Below are 23,258 nucleotides of genomic sequence, written 5' to 3' on the forward strand. Positions count from 1 at the left end.
TGCATAAGCCTGAAAGAATAGAAAAGTTTTCAGCAGGCATTTAAAAGTTGCCGCAGAAGGCTGAATTTCTATTGGCAGGGAGTTCCACAGGACTGGGCAAATGGCACTAAAGACTCGGTTTCTCATCGTTGCCAAACAAGCCTGAGCTACTCTGGGAACAACCAGAGACACTCCTGAAAATGATGTCAGTGACTGAGCTGGAATAGAAGGGCTCAGACAATTCCTGAGATACCTTGGACCCATGGGGCTTTGTCAGTGAATGACATTGCTTCTGGTAGAGTTTGTGAATCTGTGACTTGAGGTGTCTGAATGGACTGGGCTGCCACTGAGTGAACAAGGAAGAGTCTGAAGGTGTGATTTATTATTTTCAGACTTAATTTGCTTATTGTTTCAAAGTGTGCAGATTTAGAAGCTTGCCTTTAATTGCAAACTAGACAGAATTCCCCCCACGTCCCCAAGTATAGGGAAGGGTGTCTGGTCCTTGTCTTTCTTTATCTGTCTCTTCTCTTCCCTCCATGTCGCATCTCCAACCCCCACCCTGCCCCCGATGCTGAACAAGACCAAATGAGGCTCCTTCTTCCTCTCTCCAATTCATCCGTCCGCATTCTCGCACACTGTTTGTACGCGGAGGGGCTGTAATGCCACGCAGCTGCAGCACTTGTTGATGGAGGAGCCATCTGCAGCACCGTCTCTGTGATTTCTTTTTAAAAAGGGGGGGGGAGGACATTGCAGCTGCCTTTGCCTGGTACTGAGGTGTCCAGGGCAAAGTTATTCATTTGCTGAACAGATAATGAAATGTTTAATTTCCCAGAACCACCGTCTCACACACCTTGCTTTAAGAGAATCGTAACAGCTTCCAGAATTCCAAAAGCTGGTAAAAATATAATCACTCTGGGTAGAATTCAACTCACAGCATACATTTAAAGCACTATGATACCACTTTAAATAGTAATGGTTCTCCCAAAGAATCCTGGGAGCTGTAGTTCATTGAGGGTGCTGAGAGTTGTTAAGAGGCCCCTGTTCCCCTTCCTGAGCTGCAATTCCGAGAGTGGTTTCACCATCAATCCCCTTCCCCAGGGATCCCCCACAATCCTCATCGCACCCCTCTGAACATGCTCATTGGTCAATGTCCTCCTTAAAGCATGACAGCCAGAGCTGGAAGCAGAAGGAGCAGGAAGTGTGCAGTACCTTGTCACCTTGGCAGCACAGGAAGCTGCTGATCAACTGTGATCTGCTACCAGCAGACCAAAGAAGACCCTTAGTTAAACTGTGGAACTCACTCCCACAAGGGGCAGTGGTGGCCACCAACTTGGATGGCTTTGAAAGATGATTGGACACATTTATGGAGAGGAAGACTATGATGTCCCTGTTCTCCCTCCTCTGTTGGAGGCACTGTGCCTCTGAATCCAGTTGTTGGAAAGCACAGGAGGAGTGGGCGCTGTTGTCCCCCAGTGCTGCTTGCAGGCTTCCCATTGGGACATCTGAGCATTTCACAAGAGCAGAGCAAACCATCAAGTTCGCCCCCCCCCCTTCCCAGAAATGGAGCATGGGCAGGCAATTGCTCTCTGGTCCCCGCTTTGTTTCTGGGGCCACCCTGCTTTTCCTGTTTGCTTGCTATCTTGGAAACATAACAAGTAATACTTTATGGTTGGGTCTTGGCCAGAGTCCAGCTGATTCGCGGGGCTGCGGGGCAGGGGAGATCTCCGTTCTGATTAGCCGAGCCTCAGGGCGAGAAACCAAAGATGTCCTATGTCAACCCAGCTATTGTAAGATTAGCACCTTGCTTTAGCCGCGAGGCGATGTCAAGATAGTTGCCCCCTCCCCTTGAAAGGCAGAGGCACACAAATTGCCTTATTAAGAAAAAGGTTGTGCTGTCGTCCTGCACCTGTACCGTTATTCCAGTTCCAGAAGAAGGTCAGCTCCGACCGTTGCCCATTCCCTGCAGCTGCAGCCGTGTTATTTGGCATTAACACATTTGCATCTCAATGAGGCACTGATTAATATTTAAAGGGACAGCTGCCCATGCTCCATTTCTGGGAAGGGGGGGGCAAACTTTTTCTTTTTTTTTAAACAGAACACTTGTTGCTCCTTTTCAAACAGGCTTCCAATCCCCCCCCCCCCCCGTTTTAGTTTCTTTTATCAAGATGAACGCCTGCCAAGGAAGGCGGGGGGAATTATGCAACTCCAGAAACAAATAATCAGTAAGCTGGTCCTTTCAACGTCATCTTTGCAGCTGCATGGACGGGGGGGGGGGGGGGACACGAGCAACAGTTGAACAGCAGCAACCAGGAGCAATCCAGGGAGTGTTATACCCAAAGATGACTGAAGCCTCAAACAACGACTGACTGTGAAAATATTAAAATGCCCAGATGCCTGATGGTATTCCTATCCATACATGATATCCCAAGGCTGATCCAAATCAAAAACTTCATGCTTTTTTTGGGGGGGGTGTCCCTTGCAGGTTTACCTGCTGGAATCTTTGATGTGGACATCTGCATTGGTCAAATCCTGACATATTCACAAGGGAGGGGGAAGAATTTGACTCGGTTCACAGTGAAACACTAAGCTTCCAAATCAATTCCTTGAATGGTCCAAAATCGAGCTACCTTTCAAAATTCACACTGCTCTGAATTTGGTCGTCCGATCAGAAACCGTGCACAAGTATCCACGTGTCAGGGGGAAATGTGCATTAAAATGCACATATTGGAGGAAATAACATGCAAAGATGCATTATGTTAACGGGCAATGGCTTGCGAAAATGGTCGTGTTAAGTAAAATGTTCACCAAAATGCGGGCAGATTTTCACCAGGAATTAAAAAATAAATAAATAGCAAACTGATGCCAAAATGTGGTGAAGAAGGGCAACACCAGAAATTGAGATTAATCCATCCATAGTTGTTTGCTAACAAACCCATCAAGTTATGCAGGAGAGGATGGGGAGAGGGGTTTCAGTCCCTCCTCCACTCATCCATCTATCTCTGAGGCCAGCAACTCAGAAAAACCCATGTCTACGTAGCCCTCCTCTCAGTTTGTCTGTTGGCCACAATGCATGCTTGTTTGGATTTAAGAACAATGGAAGAACCCTGTCTGCTGGATCAAGCCAGTGGCCCATCAGCAAGACCTGAGCACAAGAGCTCTCTGCCCACCTGAACTTCACTATGAGTATTGCAAATAACGGTTCTATAAAAGGACAGCTGGGGAATACAAAGTGCAGAAGCCTCTTTATTAGTTTCCAACTTCCCATCACTGTGCAAGGAGCCAGGGATGTTCTGCATGGAAAGCAGAAGCTATGTCCCTTCCCAACCTGCAGAAGGAAGATTCAAACCTGCAAAGCAAAATTCAGAGGACGAACTGTCTCCTCAGAGCCCATTCTCGGCCTTCTTCCCAGAGCACCTTGAAGCAAAGCAAGCTTCAAGGTGCTCGGACGGGGCTTTCCAAGGCTGTGGGAAGAAGCATGGAAGATAGAAGCTGAGAAGATACTGGGCTATGGGAACAAATTACAAAATGTTCCCATGTCCTGGTGTCTTCTCAACTTCATCTCTGTGGTCAGGGCCTACAGGAACAGGTGCCTTCTCCTTTGCTGAACTGTGGAAGACATTGTAGAGAAAGGGCAGTGACCTTTAACACACCCCACTTCACTCCGAAGGTCAGCATTTTCCTCTTGGGTCTTTCCGATGCTCAGGAATGGCTTAAGCAATCGGCCAGACACAAATTCAAACCACTGGAATGTACTCTTATTTTTTTCCCCATTTTCCTTTTCCTTTTTTGCTTCGCTTTACTAGGCAGAAACGGACAGAAACAAACACAGATGAAATCGCTTTTCAGGGAAGAATATAAGAAAGCACATCAGTGCTTCTCTTGGGGAAAGGAGTAGAGCTCCGATCCAGGACAAGGGGTTCTGGAGTCTAGGAAGCATGGCGTTGAGGACTCTCGGGGGTTAATGAGCGACGCAGTGAGGAAATAGTGAAATCCACACACACACACACACTTTCCGTCTTTTGGAGCGGTTGAAAAGGAAGACAGCTGCGCCCGTCACCTGTTTGAGTTCAGACAGCCGCAGCTGTGCCCAACGCGAGCCCATCCACTTTGAACCCGGCCGGATTAGAAAAACAAAGTTGCTCACACTTGTGCTTAGAATTCCAATCTCCACTCCACTCCCCCCCCCAATGGCCGTTGGTTCTTGGCGAGCGTCAATGCCAGCCGTGCGGCGAATGCCTTCTTGGGTTCCAGCATGTGCCCTCTGCCCACCTCCCAACAAAGGGTGATTCTGTGAAGCTGGAGGCGCTGGGCCAGCGATGCGAAGGAGCCGGTCCTAACATTGTGGCCCTTGGGCAGGCAGATTGGCCAACGCAGAAAGCAAAACACACACAGCGGTCCATGGACCACCCGTGGTCTGAGAGCTTCATTCAGGTGGTCCTTGGCAAGTCTGCATTAAATATATTGACTTTTAATTATGCTCTGGTTGCATCTTTCATGTTTTATATTGCATTTATTGTAGTGCCATTTGAATTCTATGGAATGCAAACTGTAATAAAATAAGATGCAATGCATAAGAAATAAAAGAAGCAATAAGAATGTGATTTAAAATCTCCCAGCATCTAGCACAGTGCACATTGCAAAGGCTACAATAGGCAGGGAAATCATGAAGGGGTTCGCCAAAACCCCCCAGCAATTTTCAGGTGGCCGGTCGTGATAAATGTTTGGGAACTGCTGGTCTAAGGCGTTATCTAGGCGCTGAAAAGGACTCAATGTCCAAACATGTTTGCACACACATATTTGTATGTTTCAATAGCCATTTGGATTTTATAGGGTTTGCAAGTGTGCAATGTTGTATAGTTTTACATTTACATATTATCGTTGGAATAAGACGTCTCTCTCTCTTTTGCAATATATAACGTGGTTGTTGTTCTTACTAGCTGAATTTTTAAAGGATATGTTTAAACTTTAAGATTTCTTAACTGCTGGGATACCTTCTGGTGTACAAAACCCTATGCAGCTTGGGACCAAGATACCTAAAATATTATGTCACCTCCTTATTTGAGAGCCATTGTGGTGTAATGGTTAGAGTGTTAGACTAGGACTTGGAAGACAAGGAGTTCTAGTCCCATTTGGTCCCATTTTTGACCTTGGTTTGAACCAATGGAGGGCAGGGGCGAGCACTATGATGGAATATAAATGTAAAGATAAATCAATCAGAATAAATACATCCAACTCCTCACTGCACTTTGCAGGTGGGAGCCTCTTCAAAGTCCATATAATCAAGAGGTCTGTTACGTTTGCTGTAGTAATTGGCCCTTTGCTGTGGTGGCACCTACCCTCTGGAAAGCCTTCCTGTTGTATATTGGGCAGCCTCACTTGCTTGTTTAAATGGCACCATGTGGCTCTGCTATCTTTTGGGCACCTTCCTCTTCCAACAGGCCTTTTCTAGTGGATGCATTATCTCCCCCCCCCACCTCCTGGAGCTACAATTCCCAGAGCACATGCGCCAGGTTCCACCCGACTTTGGAGGGGGGTTGTTGTGTGCATGTGATGTCCCACAGTGGCCACAGGAAGGCTCACTGGGGCCCGCCACAGGCCACAGGCCACAGAATATGAAAGCCCCTGAGTTTGAAAATGATGCCCCTGAGTTCCCTATGAAGAGGGATTTATAGCTGTGGGAGGGAATAGAGATCTCCTACCAACTCTCAGTTGGGACGCGGGTGGCGCTGTGGGTTAAACCACTGAGCCTCTTGGGCTTGCTGATCAGAAGGTTGGCAGTTTGAATCCCCATGACGGGGTGAGCTCCCGTTGCTTGGTCCCAGCTCCTGTCAAGCTAGCAGTTCGAAACCACATCAAAGTACAAGTAGATAAATAGGTACCACTCCGGTGGGAAGGTAAATGGCGTTTCCGTGCGCTGCTCTGGTTCGCCAGAAGCGGCTTAGTCATGCTGGCCACATGACGCGGAAGCTGTACGTCGGCTCCCTCGGCCAATAAAGCAAGATGAGCACCGCAACCCCAGAGTTGGCCACGACTGGACCTAATGATCAGGGGGCCCTTAACCTTTACCTTTACCAACTCTCAGCACCTCCAGCAAACTACAGCTCCCTTTTTGGGGGGAGGGGAAGCCATGACTGTTTAAAGGGGGATCACTTTAAATGTGTGGTGTGAATGGGGCCTTAGAAAGAGAGGAGGTAGGTGGTAGTGTGGGGAAGATAAATGGATGAACTGACCCACTTTTGAATTCATCCATCACCAGCATGTGATTGCTGCAACACATTACTCTCAGGCAGTCTTTTTTTTCTGGGAGGACGCAGGGGGATACATACCCCTAAACATTTTGTAAATCTTAGCTTTGGCCTCATTGAGAGGCAGTATTTCAATATGAGCAGGAAAATGAGAGTGCCCCTAAACATATTTTTTTTTAGGGAAAAAAGCACTGCTCTCAGGGGACAGTGTCCCCATGGAAGACAAAAAGTTGGCTGACCCCCTCAGCTAAGAGCAGCTCAGGGAAGAGGCGCCAAGAGTGGGTCAATATACCACCCAGCTACCCTGTGGCTTCCATGCCCACAATGCCCACAGTGGATTTTTAAAAAGCCACTTTTCTCAAATGGCAAAACCTGAATGGAAAAAGTGAAAAAGCACAATGTAATTGTCTGAAGAGGTAAAAGCCTCAGGAAAGAGCATTCTGTCATCTGAGGCCCGCTGCCAGTCAGCTGTTCAACTCCACCAAAATCAGTAAGTTCCCCAATTAAAGCCTGAAATAGTTTTCTGGAGCACTTTAATTCCAGGGCACTTGGAGGGTCAGGATTCTGTTTCATGAATCCGTCAGTCTACCCATTCCCCACCTGTCCTAGCTTAAGGCAGGACCAGGCTTCTCCAGGAGTGCCAAACTCCAAAAACTACAAAGAGGAAAGGGACTGGATGGAAAGTGTCAACAGGGAGGTCAGAGAAGGAAATGAAATGCAGTCAAGCACAGACAGTGACCCTTATGTAACATACAATGGTAATTCACAAAACAGTTGTTGATAACACAGGCATCCTGGCGTCGGTAAGCCAATTAACATATAAAATCTGCTAGAAACAACATCTCCTCTCAGTTCAATCTGCAACCTCTTGATCCATTGCAGTTCAGCATTTTCACATGTCCGTCTTGGTTCGAAGTTCTTTTGCCCCAGGATGGCTGCTGGATTGCCTATTTGTCAGGGAGTGTTCATAAAGAGGTTCCTGGGAAATTGAAATTGCTCCCCTCACCTGCGGCCTTTTGAATATTTTTCAGTTCCAGCGTCAGTTTTGGATCCGTTTTATTTCTTTTCTTAGCACAGCCCCTGATCGCCACCAAGAACAGTTCCTTGGAGTGCCGTTTCCCTGAGATTAGGTCAGCGGAGTGGAGATGCTGATTTTACTGTCTGGGAATCTAAAATGCGAAGATTCCCCCATCCCCCACCCCTCGCTAGCTCCTGTGATGTACCCAGTGCAATATGTTCTTTTCAATGTAGCTTGAGGGAAAGGAGAGACCAGAAAATGGAGGCGACGGCCTGTGAGCCCACAAATCTCACTAAGTGTCATTGAGTGACAGCCTATATCAGCCGTGCAACTCTGACCAATGGCTTCAAGAAAGGAGATTTCAACTAAACAGGAAGAACGTTCTGACAGGAAGAGCTGTTTGACAGTGGAATGGCCTTCCGCAGTAGGTGGTGGACTCTCCTTCCTTGGAGGTTTTCAAGCAGAGGTTGGTGGCCAAGTGTCATAGATGCTTTAGTGAAGATTCATGCTTTGCAGGGGGTTGGACTAGATGACCCTCGGGACCCAGCTCTACAATTCTATGATTCTAAGTTTAAAATACTGTTTAAAAATAAAAAAGAAGTCCTTCTTCACAGAGCATAGAGCTAAACTCTAGAACTCGCTCCCACAGAAGGCAGGAATGGCCACCAACTTGGGTGGCTTTGAAAGAGGATGGGACCAATTCATGCAGGAGGAGAGGGATATCGATGGCTGGTCAGAGGTAGTAATGTTTCCGAGTATCAGTTGCTAGAAACCACAGGAAGGGCACGGGCGCTTGTCCTCCTTGCTGGTTTCCCACAGGCATCTGTGTGGCCACTGTGAGAACAGGATGCAAGACCAGGGCTGGATCTAGACACATCAAAAAAACATTTCAGGAAAGCACATTGTAAACCTCATAATGGGAAATCATGTTGCTGAAAGACGGAACTCCACAGTGCCATCTGGTGTTACAGTGTTATAACGCATTTAAAACAAGTTTTTTTTTCTTTACTAACATAGCTAAGTCCTTGATGTTCTTACGTCACATAAGGTTCACAAAGGACGGAATCCTGCTAGATTTAGGAACTTGTACTACTACTTGTATTCGATTATTATTATTATTATTATTATTATTATTATTATTACTACTACTACTACTACTACTACTACTGCTGCTGCTGGTGCACCAAGAGTTGAAAGTCTAAAATGTTTCCATCATACTGGATATGTCATTATCCCACAAGATTTCAGCTGATAGCATTTTGGGCTTGTCGCCAATGTTAGTCCTGCTCAGAACACAGACCCTGAAATTAATGGGCATGACTCATATACTGTAACATTAATTTCAGTGGGTCTATTCTCAGTAAGACTTAGTTGGATACAACCCTGTTTTTATTTTAATTGTTTGTTATATTTATATCCTTCCTGAAGATCTCGGGGCAGGTTATACAGCTCTCTCTCCCCTGCCCCCAAATCATCATCACAACACACCTGCAAGGTAGGCTAGACTGAAATATAGCGACTGGTCACCCAGGTTGTGCAGGTCTCTCCAGTCCTGGCCCAACAATCTTAACTGCTCCACCCTGCAGGGATGTGGTGCCTGTCAGTACAGTCTGTTCCCAGAGGGCTAAGGCTTCTCCGGGAGGACTTTTGGAAACCTGGACCCCAGCCATTCACACTCCAATCTTACCTCATCTATTATTTTCCACGCTCGGTTTAAAGTGCTGGTCTGAAGCCCTGGAAAGGTTGACTCCATTGGCCCCAAGACCTAGCTGTGCCCAAGTGAACCACCTCACTGTTTACTTCAGATATCTTACTCCAGATCCCACCCTGGTATGAGATAAGATTAGTAAGCTGCCTTGGTGGGGTAGAAACATTTGAATAAGTAGCTAAGTTCCATAGAATTGCAGGGACCCAAAGTCCAACTCCCTGGAATTCCAGAATCACAGCTTAAAAAATCTCTGACAGAAAGCCATCTAACCTCTGTTTAAAAACTTCTGAAGGAATCCATTCCATTGGTCAAACAGCTCTTACCCTCAGAAGCTTCTTCCTAATGTTTAGTCGGCGTGTCCTTTCTTGTCATTTGAATCCATTGGTCTGGGTCCTACCCTCTGGAGCAAGACAAAACAAACTTGCTCCACTGTCCATGTGACAGCCCTTTGAAGATGGCTCTCATAGTACCTCTCCATCTTCTCTTCTCCATGCTAAACATACCCATCTCCCTCATAAGGCTTGGTTTGATCAATGGGGTCTCTCCACCTGGCTTATGAAACTTTCCCCAGCCAGGGCCTGTCCCAACCTGGCTTCCCACCCTCCTTGAACATTTCCGCATGGCTGGCATGTGCCCTTAGACTCTGACAATGGCACTTGCTCGCCTGGTAAACAGCCTTGGTCCAGTATACCTGAAGGAGCGTCTCCACCTTCATTGTTCTGCCCAGACACTGAGGTCCAGCGCCGAGGGCCTTCTGGCGGTTCCCTCGCTGCGAGAAGCCAAGTTACAGGGAACCAGGCAGAGGGCCTTCTTGGTAGTGGCACCTGCCCTGTGGAACGCCCTCCCACCAGATGTCAAAGAGAAAAATAACTACCAGACTTTTAGAAGACATCTGAAGGCAGCCCTGTTTAGGGAAGCTTTTAATGTTTAACAGGTTATTGTATTTTAGTGTTCTGTTGGAAGCCGCCCAGAGTGGCTGGGGAAACCCAGCCAGATGGGTGGGGTATGTATGTATGTATAAATAAATAAATAAATAAATAAGAGAGGTGTTTCAGTGTGAATGTAGAAACTGGCCTACGGCATAAAGGCAAAATCAGCCCTTGTTGCTCTCCCCTCGTTCTTACTTCTGAGGAGAGGCACATCAGATTGTGTTGTCAGCATTCATTAAGCTATTGGCAGCGCCGAGGTTGGCCAGGAAGGGACCACGACCGCAGCCACCGCCACAACCACCACAAGGCAGCTGCATTTTGTTTTGCAGGGAGACCTTTTTCGCTCGTCCCCCCAGCAAGACATGAGGTAATGGAGGGCCGAGAGCGAATGAGGCAAATGTTGGCAGGTGTTATCGCTCAGTTTATCACTTCCCGTTTTATTCCTCTTGATTAATCATAGGGCCGTAGGGCTAAAAAAAGCCCGATTAGGTAAGAGCTCCTCTAAGCCAAGGCAGGGCTGGTTCATTTCCTAATGTTTTGTCCAGGCGATATATAAAAAAGAGAGAGAACGAAAGAATGAAATAAACCGCAAAATGGATTGTTTGCATTTTTGGGGTGGGGGAACTCTCACATCCCAGATAAGATTGCTGGAAGCAAGTAGTTCAGTATCGTTCACACTGACTGGCAGCCACTCTCTGGAGTTTGGAACAGGAAACTCTCCCAGTCCCACCTGCAGATGCTGTAGGGTATTGAACCCGGGACCACCTGAATGAAAGGCAAGTATTCTACCTCTGAGCTATGACCCTTCCCAAATCCGGCTCTATACAATTTTCCTCTTTGTAGGAAGTATTGAAGGGGGTGTTTTTGCCTGTCCCTTCCTTTCAGAGCAGTTGATTTTGCCCACCAGAGATCTTTCAGCCCCATCCCATTCTGTGTTTGTTTAAAACATTATCCCCTGTGTTAGGAGGTATTTGCACATCTGTAGGAATGGTGTGTAGGGGGGTTAAGGTCAGTTGGGATCTACCAGTGGATCTCTTAGTGATTTGCAGTAGATTGACAAGGGCAAATGTTTCACAATTGCAGCAACAACATGATATTAAACAAAATAAATAAACTGGGCTCTGTACACCCCTTTGAAATTCCCTTGAAATATCAAGGGTTGAATCCGTCTCAGTCAATGCAAGAGCGGAAGGACTTCCGCTCACGCAACAGCTTCCGCTCACACAACGACACTTCCACTCCCTCCCTTTCACCTGCACTGTCCTCAGATATGCTCTAGAGAGTTGTGGGGAGGAGAAGATTTGGCAGGGAGGTGCATAAAGGCACGTGGAGGGAGAGGAGAGGAAATTCTGTTGTGTGAGCAGAAGTCATTCTGCGACAACTTAGTTCGATACAACCCCTAAAGGATGAATAAATGCTTGCAAACAAACGAAATTGAATAAAAAGAGACCCAAATTTTCTAAATGCGCACCTAGACATATAAATTAGCAAATGCAAATTCTATGTAAATCTTAATCCTTTGAGCAGGGGTGCCCCATGTGCAAGAGAGAGAGAGAGAGAGAGAGGAAAGCCAATTTAACTGAGTTACCTTGCAGTTGCAGTGATGAGGCTTAGTAGCTGTTTCTGGTTACATATCTTTGGAGTGAAGACAGCCTCAGATTCTAACTGGGAGTGGGCGAGAGACTCAGCCCTCAAGCCCAGCTGAAAAATATGGGGGAAACATTTCTTTATGCAGCTCTCCAGTTGCATCTCAACCCTTCCTCACCAATTATTCCTTCTTCCTACACCCCTTGAACTAACCGAGTTCGCTCTGGAAACATGAGAAGAGCTACCTCTGTCCCAGAAACCTCTGCGTTCATTTACGCAACTCAGACCATCTATGAGCTGAGCAGCTGATGGACAAGACTCCACCTGATCCATCATTGTGAAGCCATCTCCTGCATCCGTCCCTTCTCCCTCCTGTCTTTTCCCAATCCCCGGGTTTCCAGTTCCACGCTGGCCTAGTCTGACTACCACTATCCAAGTTAATTGGTTGTTCCCCTGAGGCCTGATCTAATAGCCATACGAATAAAGTTATTTTGAACAGTTGTCCATGAGTTCATCTCCTGGAAAGCTTCAGGCACAGCTGTTGCTATCCACTCTTCTTTTTATTATTTTAAAATGTTACTTCTTTTTTATTTTTATGTTTTTTTTATTAAACTCAAATGGGGGAGATTAAGGGAGTAACGTAAGCTACTCCCCAAATGTCAGGTGCCTGGTCCGCTCCTATAAACCGGCCTTTGTGAGCAGTTTCATTCGTCTCTTTCTCTCGGAGTTGGCAGAGGGTTTGGCAGGCTCCCAAAGGCAGCCAAATGGACGGATTTCTTGGCAGGAACCGAGAGCTTTTGCTCCTTGCCACCCGACACAAGCGGTGGGGTGCGGGACTGAGGGCCAAGGCTGGAGAAGCCACAGGGAGGCCTGGAGGGGTTGGAGAGCCAGTCCCATTAGCCAGAGAGGGGAGTTGAGAGAGTCTGGCTGGGAGCAACAAGCCCAGAGCTGTGGGGAGGAAAGCAGGAGATGTCACAACAACACCACTTTCTCCCTTGAAAACCAATTTGCACCCTTCTTATAGACAATAAGAAGATGTGTTGCCTATTTCCTGTGTTGCCTTTTTGTTGTGGTAAGGAAATTACAAATATTAACTTCGGTCACTGTTGTGGCAATGGTTGAGTTAACTGGTGTTGTTTTCAGACTGGTTTTTTGTTTTAGTGAGTTGTGTAGCTCAGAGGATTTAGAATGAAAATGCGAACCACACATTTAATATATAAGAAACTGCTTTAGAGCAAAAACAAATAAACAAAGAGTCTCTTGTTATTGTTTCTTTTTAAAAGCCCTTTATTTATACAATTTCAGGAGAACTCCCACAGATAAGTCTGTACTTGTCGTATTTGGTGAAGAATTGCTTTGAGGAATCTGAGCTCCTAGTCCTTATTGTTGTGTGGGGCTTATATTGGAGCAATTACGGTGGGGTGACAATGTAATTTCAATGCATTTCAGCACGTTTAAACCAGCCAAGTCTTCTTTCTCCTCTTCTGGCTGTTATCTTTGTTCAATTGGCTCCTATATTAGGTGGTGGGTGGGTGTGGGTGGGTGTAGTTCCACACTTTGCTGTTCTCCACATATGGACTGATGTTGAGCACAGATATCAATTTCCAAACAATCTCATGTTTACTTTTTAAAAATCAAGTTTCTAGTCTTTAGGCTTGGTGAAAGAAGCTGGATGGGGGACTGTGACTGAGGAGGACCTTCCAACTGGGTTTCAGCTCCGAGACTCTTGCCCCTTTCCATTCACATTACATATGTGGATCTTTTCAAACTGCCCAAATGACTCAGGATCAAAACACCAGCCAGCTTTGAACAGCCCCAAACCACAAACACACATATCAGTCCCGCCTCAAATCTTCTCCCATTCCTGTCTGGGGGGCAGAGCAGAGGGGAAGACCTGAGGTCAACCCTCAGGGGAAGTGTGGCTTGTCAATTTGTGGCCAGCCACAGAGCCTCCTTCTCCCTCAGCCACATCCGGCCCTCTCTCCACCTCACAGACATTGCCAACCTTGCCCATTTGGAGCTGTCTGCCAAGGTCTGACGTTGACTCATGGACATCACTTGGGAAATCAAAACAGGGAGACAAACGCTTGGGTGACAGAAGCGGGTTGTGTTTCTGAAGGGCCTTGTGTTTCTGAAGCAGCCTCAACAGTGGAAGATGCTTAATGCCAACTCAGACCATTGGTCCACCCAGCTCAGAAGCTGGGAGCCATCTCTTTGTCTCCCCCAGCTGTCAATCCCCTAACATCAAAAGTGTTGCACACCGATAACCAGCTGATTGTCGGGGCTTCTCTGCGCAGCTGATGGTTTACAGAGCAAAAGTGCCGAAAATCAGGCAGTGCCTGCAAAACAACACCAGAAGAGGCTGGCTCCTGGATCCTGCCAGTGGCCCATCTAAACCAGCATCCAGTTCTCACAGTGGCCAACCTGCAGCGGCGAGTTCCATAGTGTGAAATATGCACTTTGTGAAGAAGGACGTCCTCTTATGTGTTCTGCATCTTCCAACGTTCATCCCAGTTGCTTCTTTACCTGCCTCACATCTTGTCATGTAAGATCAGCTTCATTCCCATCAGTAGTGGTCAGCCGCTAACTTAATTAATAACACAATAGCTCCACCCATAAATCAATCAAAGCTATAGACCATGCGTTGGGGATTGGGGGGGGGGGCATCATTGGTCCAAGACAGTATTGCCTTTCCTCTCCAATGTGCTGCAGCCAAGTCAGAACTCCCTCATCCGAAACTTATATTTTTGATTCTTAGTATCTCCAGCTGCTCAAGAAACCAGTCCCATTTACTGGGTGTGAACCTCTGATTGGGAAGGATTGCTATTGTGGCTAATTTTCTTTTTGGGGGGGGGGGGTGGAGATGTCCTCAGAGAAGCAACATTTGGGGAAGCTTCATCCTGGAATATGGTGCAAAAAGGGAAGTCTTGGAGAGAGGGGTTTGATCTTGCCACAACCACCTGCTTCAACTCAAAAACAATGGAAAATAGAGAATATCTGGAGCAACCCTTTTTCTCTCACACACACACACTCACTTACAGGGGTGCCAACCTGAATAAAATATGGGGGGGGTGCCACATGAGGCCCATCCTGTATAATCACAAGATGTGGCATGCACACACCATCTGAATGGCAATGTCCATCAACTCGGGGGGGGGGGGCTAGACCCCTCAAATATTATAGGGGGACCCGAAGGGACCTTGACCCCTAGGAGTTGACTCCTATGCTCCCTCCCAATTTTTAAAGAAGCACAAACTTTATAGATCTAGCAGGAGATGAGCTATTTGGTTTCTTCACCAGACAATTCTCTTCTACAAAATCCCCCTAAGTTTCCCTCCCCACACTATCCCTTTTAAACATTTTCTGCATTTATCCTCCCACAGACTGACGATGGTGAGGGAGTCTGTACATCAGAACCGGCTGCCAGCTCTGTGGGTTTCTCGAGGGAAGATCCAAAAGGAAATAACATCCACTGAGAACTTGCAGGCCCCAGCTTGTGGCCAGCACCGCCCCCCGGTGGCCATGGCGGAGGGCTGCCTCTCTCCCAGACCTCTCCTTGACCCGTGCCAAGCGCTGGCCCAGGCCCTGGAACGTCTCAGGCTCCTTCCAAGGTGCATTTTCCAGCCTGGTCCACCCAGCCCCGGCTTCTCGCCATACGCATAAGAGCCGCCACCCGATATTTCCTGCCGGCTGTGTGCATGTCAGGCCCATTAGCAGCGTGAAATCAGGATCATAACAGGCAGAGACAGGCCTGGAGAGGAGCAGGGCGGGTGGTGAGGGCAGCGGATTCGCCTCCTGCTGGCAATCTTGACCCCTCCTGCCTTTCAAAAAAGCAAAAGCATAGAAGTGATTTAACTGCATTGTATTATTTTATTTTTTTTACACCTTTGTATCCTGTCATGGGAAGAGATAGGTGAGAAACAATAATAATAATAATTCCTTCCAGTAGCACCTTAGAGACCAACTAAGTTAGTTATTGGTATGAGCTTTCGTGTGCATGCACACTCCTTCAGATGCATGCACATGAAAGCTCATACCAATAATTAACTTAGTTCGTCTCTAAGGTGCTACTGGAAGGATTTTTTTTATTTTGTTTCAACTACAGCAGACCAACACAGCTACCCACCTGTAAAATAATAATAATAATAATAATAATAATAATAATAATAGAATTATGAAGTTGGAAAGAACTCCAAAGTTCATCTAGTCCAACCCCCTGCAATGCAGGAAAATAATCATCATTGTTGCTATGTTGTTTATTCTCAGTGCAGACGCATTTAAAGTAATAGAGCTAAATTAGTCATCTCCATTTTTTCCATAATTCTGCATATGCTCAGAGATCTGCGCTGGTTGCTGATCTGTTGTCGGTTCAAGTTCAGGGTGTTACTAAGGTAAAAGGCAAAGGAGTCCTGAACGATTAAGTCCAGTCAAAGGTGATTATTGGGTTGTGGCGTTCATCTCGCTTTCAGGCCGAGGGAGCCGGTGTTTGTCCACAGCTAGCTTTCCGGGTCATGTGGCCAGCAGGACTAAACTGCTTCTGGAGCAACGGAATCACCATGATGGAAACCAGAGCGGCGCACAGAAACGCCATTTACCTTCCCGCCACAGCGGTACCTATTTATCTACTTGCACTGGCATGCTTTCAAACTGCTAGATTGGAAGGAGCTGGGACAGAGCAATGGGAGCTCACCCCGTCGAGCAATCAGCAAGCCCAAGAGGCTCAGTGGTTTAGACCACAGCACCACCCTCGTCCAGGGTGTTACTATTAGTATATAAAGCCCTTAACAACTTGGCACCTACACTTTGGAACTCCCTGCCTATTGATATCAGGCAGGCACCTACTAAAACACTGCTGTTTCAACAAGAAACAACAATGTTTTAATTGTTTTTACTAGTCATTTTACTTCTTTTCGTAATTCTCATTGAGGCTGCTGTTGTTTTAAACAAACCAGCGGGATATACATTTTATGAAATAAATAATAAATAAACTATGGAGTAAACTATGGAACTTATACCCCCAGGAGGCAATGATGGATACCAACTTAGATGGCTTTAAAAGAGGACTGGACAGATTCATGGAGGAGGAGAAGTCTACCATCGATTGCTAGCTATGGTGGCTAAACTCGTGTCTCCACAGTCGGATGCAGTCATGCTTCTAAATACAGATTTCTGGAAATCACGAACAATTTTGTTTTGAGTTTGGATGCTGCTGTGGAGGACTGATCTTTTCCAGGTCCTATTCATGGAGATTGTTAGAATTCCTGCTCCATGACTGCAGTCATGGGATTGTTGTCTATCACATGACGGTGTATGTTTTGACTCCACAGAGTGGAAAGTGACGGAGACAGGATGTTTGTCTTACTGTCTTCCGTGAAGTGGGACTATTGTCCTTTGTTTTTTTCTCTTTGCTGTCTGATGCTAGAGAGAGCACATGTTGCAGTGCTCCGTGTGTGTTTATATGTAAATAAAGTAGATTAGCCAAAATGCTGAGTTGCTGAGGTCTGTTACGCATGATGCTCAAACTCTGCGGATCCCTAAGTGTGCCGGTGTCAGTTGGCATCTGTCGCTGTGATGTTCAGGCTGAAGAAAGCTTTTGAAGCTCCCGAACGATCAACCAGGAGGGAGGGAACATGCCAGTCAGGCATGTGTCTCTGCCAGGGTCCTACTCTAGTGTAGGACAAGCTCCTGACAGAGATATCATTGATGAAGGTTAAATGTCTCCAAGTGACATTTGATGTTACTGTTTGAGGAGCCTGTTCTGCTTAATCCCATCAGCCGTTTCCCTAAGCAGTCTTGGCAAAGCCGTGTGAAACTTTCTCCCCCGATACAAAAGATCAGCTCCTGTACTGGGATTCTGCACTCCCAGAGCAGTGCTAGGATTATTGAACTGCTCTCCCCTGAGAGCTGGACAGAAACAAAAGCAATTTAGATCCAATGGAAATAATATAGGATATATATATCACACATAACACGAGACACTCATGAGATTTGATACTAATTTTAGTGGTCACCTTGGCCGGCTGTTCGGATGTTGGCTGGCCTGCCAAAAGCTAAGAGTACCTGATGATGAACTGAGATCCAAAAGGTGACATCACTGGATCGGCAACCCTGCTTACAGCAGCTTAAAGTTATCCAAGGTCATGGCTGTGAGCCTCGAGCTGTGACTGCAGGAGTCTGGCACTTTCAAACTGTCTCAGGACAGGGAGGAAGATAATAAAAAAAACCTGCATTTTCCAAAAGAAGGATTTAGACATTTCTACAATTAAAGTTTCTGTTTTGTTTTTGCAAAGTGTGTGCGTGGAGGGAAACCTGTTTGATTTTTTAATTATTTTTTTAAAGGCACACTGCATGCGTGCCTAATAGGGTTGCCAAATGTCCTCTTTTTCCAGGACACATCCTCTTTTTCAGGGTTTAAATTTCTGTCCAGGTGGATTTTTTATATTTGCCAAAATGTCTCTGGCTATACTTTCTGGATGAGACATAGACATAACCGGCGGTTGAAGACTTGCTTTCCTCTTCTCTTCTCCTGCAATATATCACAGCTTCTATAGCCTACACATAGAAGGGGTATTTAAAATGAGAGCTGTGATAGCATCCTCTTATTTGCTCTTCAAAATATGGCAACCCTGACCTAAGACAGCCTCCGTTTCAGAGCTGAGAGGAATCCCTTCCAGTCTGAGGGCCACACTCCTTTCTGGATAACATTCCAGGGGGCACATGCCAGTGGTGAGTGGGCGGTGAGGCAAAAGTGGGTGGGCAATAAATGTAATTATTACCTGTGAACAATAGGCTAGTTTCTGCATATATTTTCACATCCCTCTCCGTATGCCACCGAGGCAAGGAGGAGGCCTTATCAGGACTCAGAGTCACCTCCCGGGCAGAAACAGAGAGGGAGAGTGCAGAGGCAGCCCAGTGAGGGGTGTGGCCTATGGAGAGGGGGCGTGGCCTCAGAAGAGATCTAGGGGCCAGACTGGGAGCACATTTGGCCCCCAAGCTTGAGATTCCCCACTGTTGCTCTAATGTGTAGTCAGGCAGACCTTCATTTGTGTGTGTGTGTGTGAAAAAATATGTCCAGGTCAAGAGTGCTTGGTTTTGAATTTTACATAGACCTCCTGATTTTACGTAGGCCTCATGTCCCTCAAAGTTAGGAGAGCAGTTGGGGCCATTGTTTTAAAAGGATGGGAAAGGGGATGTTGGGAGACCATCCCTTGGGGTGCCTGAGACCATCCTTTTTCAGAAAAGCTTTATTCCTGCATAATATTGGCTATCTCTGAATACTTCAGGAGATGGCTTTCAAAGATTCAGGTTTGCAGTTTTATTTTATTTTCTCCAACACTCACCCCTCCACCCCAAAAGAAAAGGAAAAAATGGAGTGGTGGGGTAAATGTCAGGCTGCAGAAAGCAAGATACTGTGTAAAAAGAAAAGCAAAGCAAGATTGCATTACTTTTCGGCACAGTCCGGGACTTCACACAAGCAGATTTATGGAACGTCTTTCTGAGAAGTGATGGATTTATGGCGGTGATTTTTACTGAAATGGGAGGGAAGGACATTGGGGGGAATAATAAAAGTAGCATAAATCAGGAAGGAAACGATGTTCGGGGAGTGTAAAGCGTTTTGCTCGTAGCGAGTGCAAATAAAACACGTGGAATTGGGACTTGTTGCAGAGAATTGATATTAACAGTCAAAAAATGGTGTGGGGAACATGTGCCCATAGATTTAGGAATCAAGGGAGCTGCCTCATGGCAGGTCAGACTGATTTGTTCCTCTTCCCCAGGATTGCTTGCTCTGAAAGGCAGACCATCTCCGAGAGCCAATGTGGTGTAGTGGTTAGAGTGTTGGACTAGGATCTGGGAGGTAGGTAAAGGTAAAGGGGCCCCTGACCATTAGGTCCAGTCCTGGCCGACTCTGGGGTTGCGGCGCTCATCTCGCTTTTTTGGCCGAGGGAGCCGGCGTACACCTTCCGGGTCATGTGGGCATGACTAAGCCGCTTCTGGCGAACCAGAGCAGCACACAGAAACACTGTTTACCTTCCTGCTGGAGTGGTACCTATTTATCTACTTGCGCTTCATGCTTTCGAACTGTTAGGTTGGCAGGAGCAGGGACTGAGCAATGGGAGCTCACCCTGTTGCGGGGATTCAAACTGCCGACCTTCTGATCAGCAAGCCCTAGGCTCTGTGGTTTAACCCACAGCACCACCCAACCTGGGTTCAAATCCCCCACTCGACCATGAAGCTCACTGGGTGACCTTTGGCCACTCACTGTCTCTCAGCCTAACCTAAAACTCACAGGAAAACCATGTGCGCAGAAAAACATTGAGCTCCTTGAAGGAAAGGTGAGATATAAATGCAACGAATAAATGAATTTTCCCCAGAACCTGCTACCCAGAATCCTTCCACGTAAAAGCATTGGGGATCAAACCCAAGACCTTTGCTCTGCAGATCACAACTGCAACATCATTCACCGCCAGTCTAAGCCCCATAAGTGTGCATGTCTCCACCCCCATTGTTCAGCCTGGACACTGAGGTCCAGCTCCAAGGGCCTTCTGGTGGTTCCCTCATTGCGAGAAGTGAGGTTACAGGGAACCAGACAGAGGGCCTTCTCAGTAGTGGCGCCCACCCTGTGGAACACCCTCCCTTCAGATGTGAAGGAAATAAGCAGCTGTCCTATATTTGAAAGACATCTGAAGGCAGCCCTGTTTAGGGAAGTTTTTTATATTTAATGCTGTACTGTTTTTAACATTTGATTGGGAGCCACCCAGAGTGGCTGGGGAAACTCAGCCAGATGGGCGGGGTATAAATAATAAATTATTATTATTATTATATGTGAATGGAGGGATTTTTTTGCCTTTACACTTGCTTACACTGATTGCATTTGCCATTTATTGTCCATTCACCCAATTTGGAGAACAAGATCAAAAAGCCCAAGTCCCAATGCTTATCCTTGAGGAGGGCACCAGGTTGGAGGAAACTAGTCTATCGATATAGCTCCAGCATTTGGAAGGAGAATATAATGGACAGCAACGTGTATTGGAGACAGGAGAGGCAAGAGTCTGGGGTCGTAAATATTAAAAATTAACACGTATGGAAAAGCAAGAAAAGAAAAGAAAAGAAAAAAGGAGCAATATGTTTTGGTAATCATTTTGAACTGCTGACCTGCCTTGATGCAATGCAGAAAGCTCCAGCATTAGGCACCTGTCATTCAAGTCGTGATTAACACATGACCAAATTTTTCCAGCCGTTTAATAAAAGTTGAACATAACATACAGGTATTGTAATTGCTTCCAAATGGCTGGGCTGAAGCTGGTGGGTCTATGGATGGCATTGTGTTTTGCAGAGTAGGTGGGGGGAGAGACACCACCCCACTCAACGGCACACAGGACCCTCCGAAATCCCCCCTTCCTCTCCCTGGCTGTGTTTGAAGGCAGACCTCTCCCCCCCCCCCCAAAGCAACAACACAGGCACCTGAACAGTCCAGGGAGATTATAGGATGTAGGGCTAGTCTGCTGTCGCACCCCAAGATCTCAACAAAATTCACATAAGCAGACTTCTTATATTGACGAGAACAGCTTAGAGCCTTCAGGAAAAATGTTTCCAGCTTCCTGGTTAAGAACAAGGAGGTCACGTTGAGCACGAATGCTGGCAAAGGCAGCCACAGGGTAAAAATGTCTGGGTGTGTCCCAAACACAGCAAAGTGTGTTAAGGCCCTTCTATTTTAACGGGTAAGACTTAAACATACTCTTAACTCATTTGTGCAAAGCGGGGAGAGGGATTTCCACCCCCAGGATGGCAAAAAAAGTGAGGGAGGTTTACAAAACTCTTACCTCTTCTCTCTTCAACTCTTGACCTGCCTGGATGAACATTTCCCTCCAGAGATCCAGCCCCAAGCAGAGGAAACACATCTTCCTCCGGTTCATTTGTCTTCTGTGATCTTGCAGAACTGATGGGTTTGTCTCTCTGCTCCTCCCTCGCTCTTTGGTTACCTTGGGAGCAAGTTCTGATGGGCCACCTGCCTTTGTTGAGCTGGTCTGAGGGGAGGAATTAGATGCAGTTTCTTTTTAAAAGCCAAACCTAACCGAATTCGCCCTTTCCAAAACAGTACGGAAGCTGAAATGCAGCCATCCTTCAAAATCCGCTCGTCTCCGAATTTTGCAATGCGCTTCTCCAGCAAAGTAATCTGTGCAGAAGTGTATGTACTAGTGCAAAGTGTGCATTTAATACATTAGTGAAAATAACATACTCAAATGCATTGTGTTAGGGGAAATTGTGTTGCAAAGGTGTTTATCTTAGGTGAGATTGCATACAAAACGCTGTATTGGGAGAAATTCACATGAAACCCCTGATGGATTTTTATGAGATCTAGCTATCATCTATCTATGTATCTATCTATCATCTATCATCTATCTCTCTATATCTATCTATCTCTCTCTCTCTCTCTCTCTCTATCTATATCTATCTATCTATCTATCTATCTATCTATCTATCTATCATCTATCTATCTATCTATCTCTATCATCAATCAATCATCTCTCTCTCTCTCTCTCTCTCTCTCTCTCTCTCTCTCTCTCTCTCATCTGATGTGGGGAATTGAACTCAAGAATAGGAAAATGAGCAACTGAGTGAAACCAAACTTGAGAGATTCACCCATCATGACCCCTGCTTTCTTATGCATGTTTTGTCTTTTGAGGAAAACCTACAGTGCTCAAAAGGCATTTATGCTACAACAAATGTACCAAAGATTGCAGCCATGATCATGTATCCTGGGATGAGTGAGGAATGAGAGAACACCTCCTCTTTTACCAGAGCTCCAATCCCATGCACATTCACTTCAAAATGAGCTTGCAAAAGATCCTCACACAGAGGTGCTTCTGGATAGGAGTTTATTGTAGTATCATTTCTGGTCATGTGTGCAAGGTGTTTTGGGGGTGTTTGTTTGTTTGCTTGCTTGCTTGCAGTGTAGACAACATTGTCTGCATCAAAACCACAGCTTGCATTTCCTCTCTATCCGTGCGGGTAGTTTATTCCTGGACTGGGAATGTCCCCTGCCTGAAATCCTGGAGAGCTGCTGCCATCCAGTGTTAACAACACTGAACCAGATGGATCAATCATCCAATGATTTGTTATGAAGCAGCTTCCAATGCTCTGATATTGAAATGTATGGTGCCAATTCCTTGCATATTTGATTCTTCTTCTATATTTCTAATATAGGATGTGAACTACCCTCCCCCCCTTCAGGTTCAGTCATTAATTGAAAAGTCAGTAGTGATCCTTGGTTATATCAGGTCTTATTTTAATCAACACCCTCAACTTTCTATAGCTTGACTCCACTTCTTCTTCTTCTGCTGTTCATGACTCCTGATACGCCCTAAATTCTGGACTAAGCATGGGCATAGTGTCTGGTTTGGTTCCTCTCAGTTTCTTATTGTTCCAGTCTTCAGCCTGAGGGCGTTTTGTGGAAGAAGTCCCTGTGAATATTTATCACTGTCATTATCTCCTCATATACACATTTCATATGAAATTTTGCCTAATATACATATTTTTACAAAGTAATCTCACCTGTGTGTAGTTACTTTTAACAAATATATGTGTCATGCTGTATTGTTTTTAACACTCGATGGGGATCCGCCCAGAGTGGCTGGGGAAACTCAGCCAGATGGGCGGGGTATAAAAAATAAATTATATTATCATTATCATCATCAATTGCCCACCCTGTAGCCTAGGGTCCCAGGACAGGTTGCCGCAATTAAAACACAACATTAATATTAAAACACAACGTTGCATAATATTCAAAACAG

The 23,258-nt window shown here is 46.1% G+C and overlaps 1 protein-coding gene and 1 long non-coding RNA gene across 2 annotated transcripts in view; one reads left to right on the forward strand and one right to left on the reverse strand.

Annotated features, from left to right (window-relative positions):
- Window positions 1-1,110, forward strand: part of LMF1 (lipase maturation factor 1) — a gene marked incomplete at its 3' end in the record, with an annotated part of 158,479 nt that extends 157,369 nt beyond the window's left edge. Inside the window, exon 12 of the mRNA XM_080980098.1 lies at window positions 1,035-1,110. Within this exon, the coding sequence (XP_080836224.1) occupies window positions 1,035-1,110 (76 nt within the window). The remainder of the gene's footprint in view (window positions 1-1,034) is intronic.
- Window positions 1-23,258, reverse strand: part of LOC308463285 — a 447,382-nt gene that overhangs the window by 415,726 nt on the left and 8,398 nt on the right. The gene's annotated exons all lie outside the window — the stretch shown is intronic.

Source organism: Podarcis pityusensis (assembly GCF_964106645.2).
Source record: "Podarcis pityusensis genome assembly, chromosome: 14".
NCBI lineage: Eukaryota > Metazoa > Chordata > Lepidosauria > Squamata > Lacertidae > Podarcis > Podarcis pityusensis.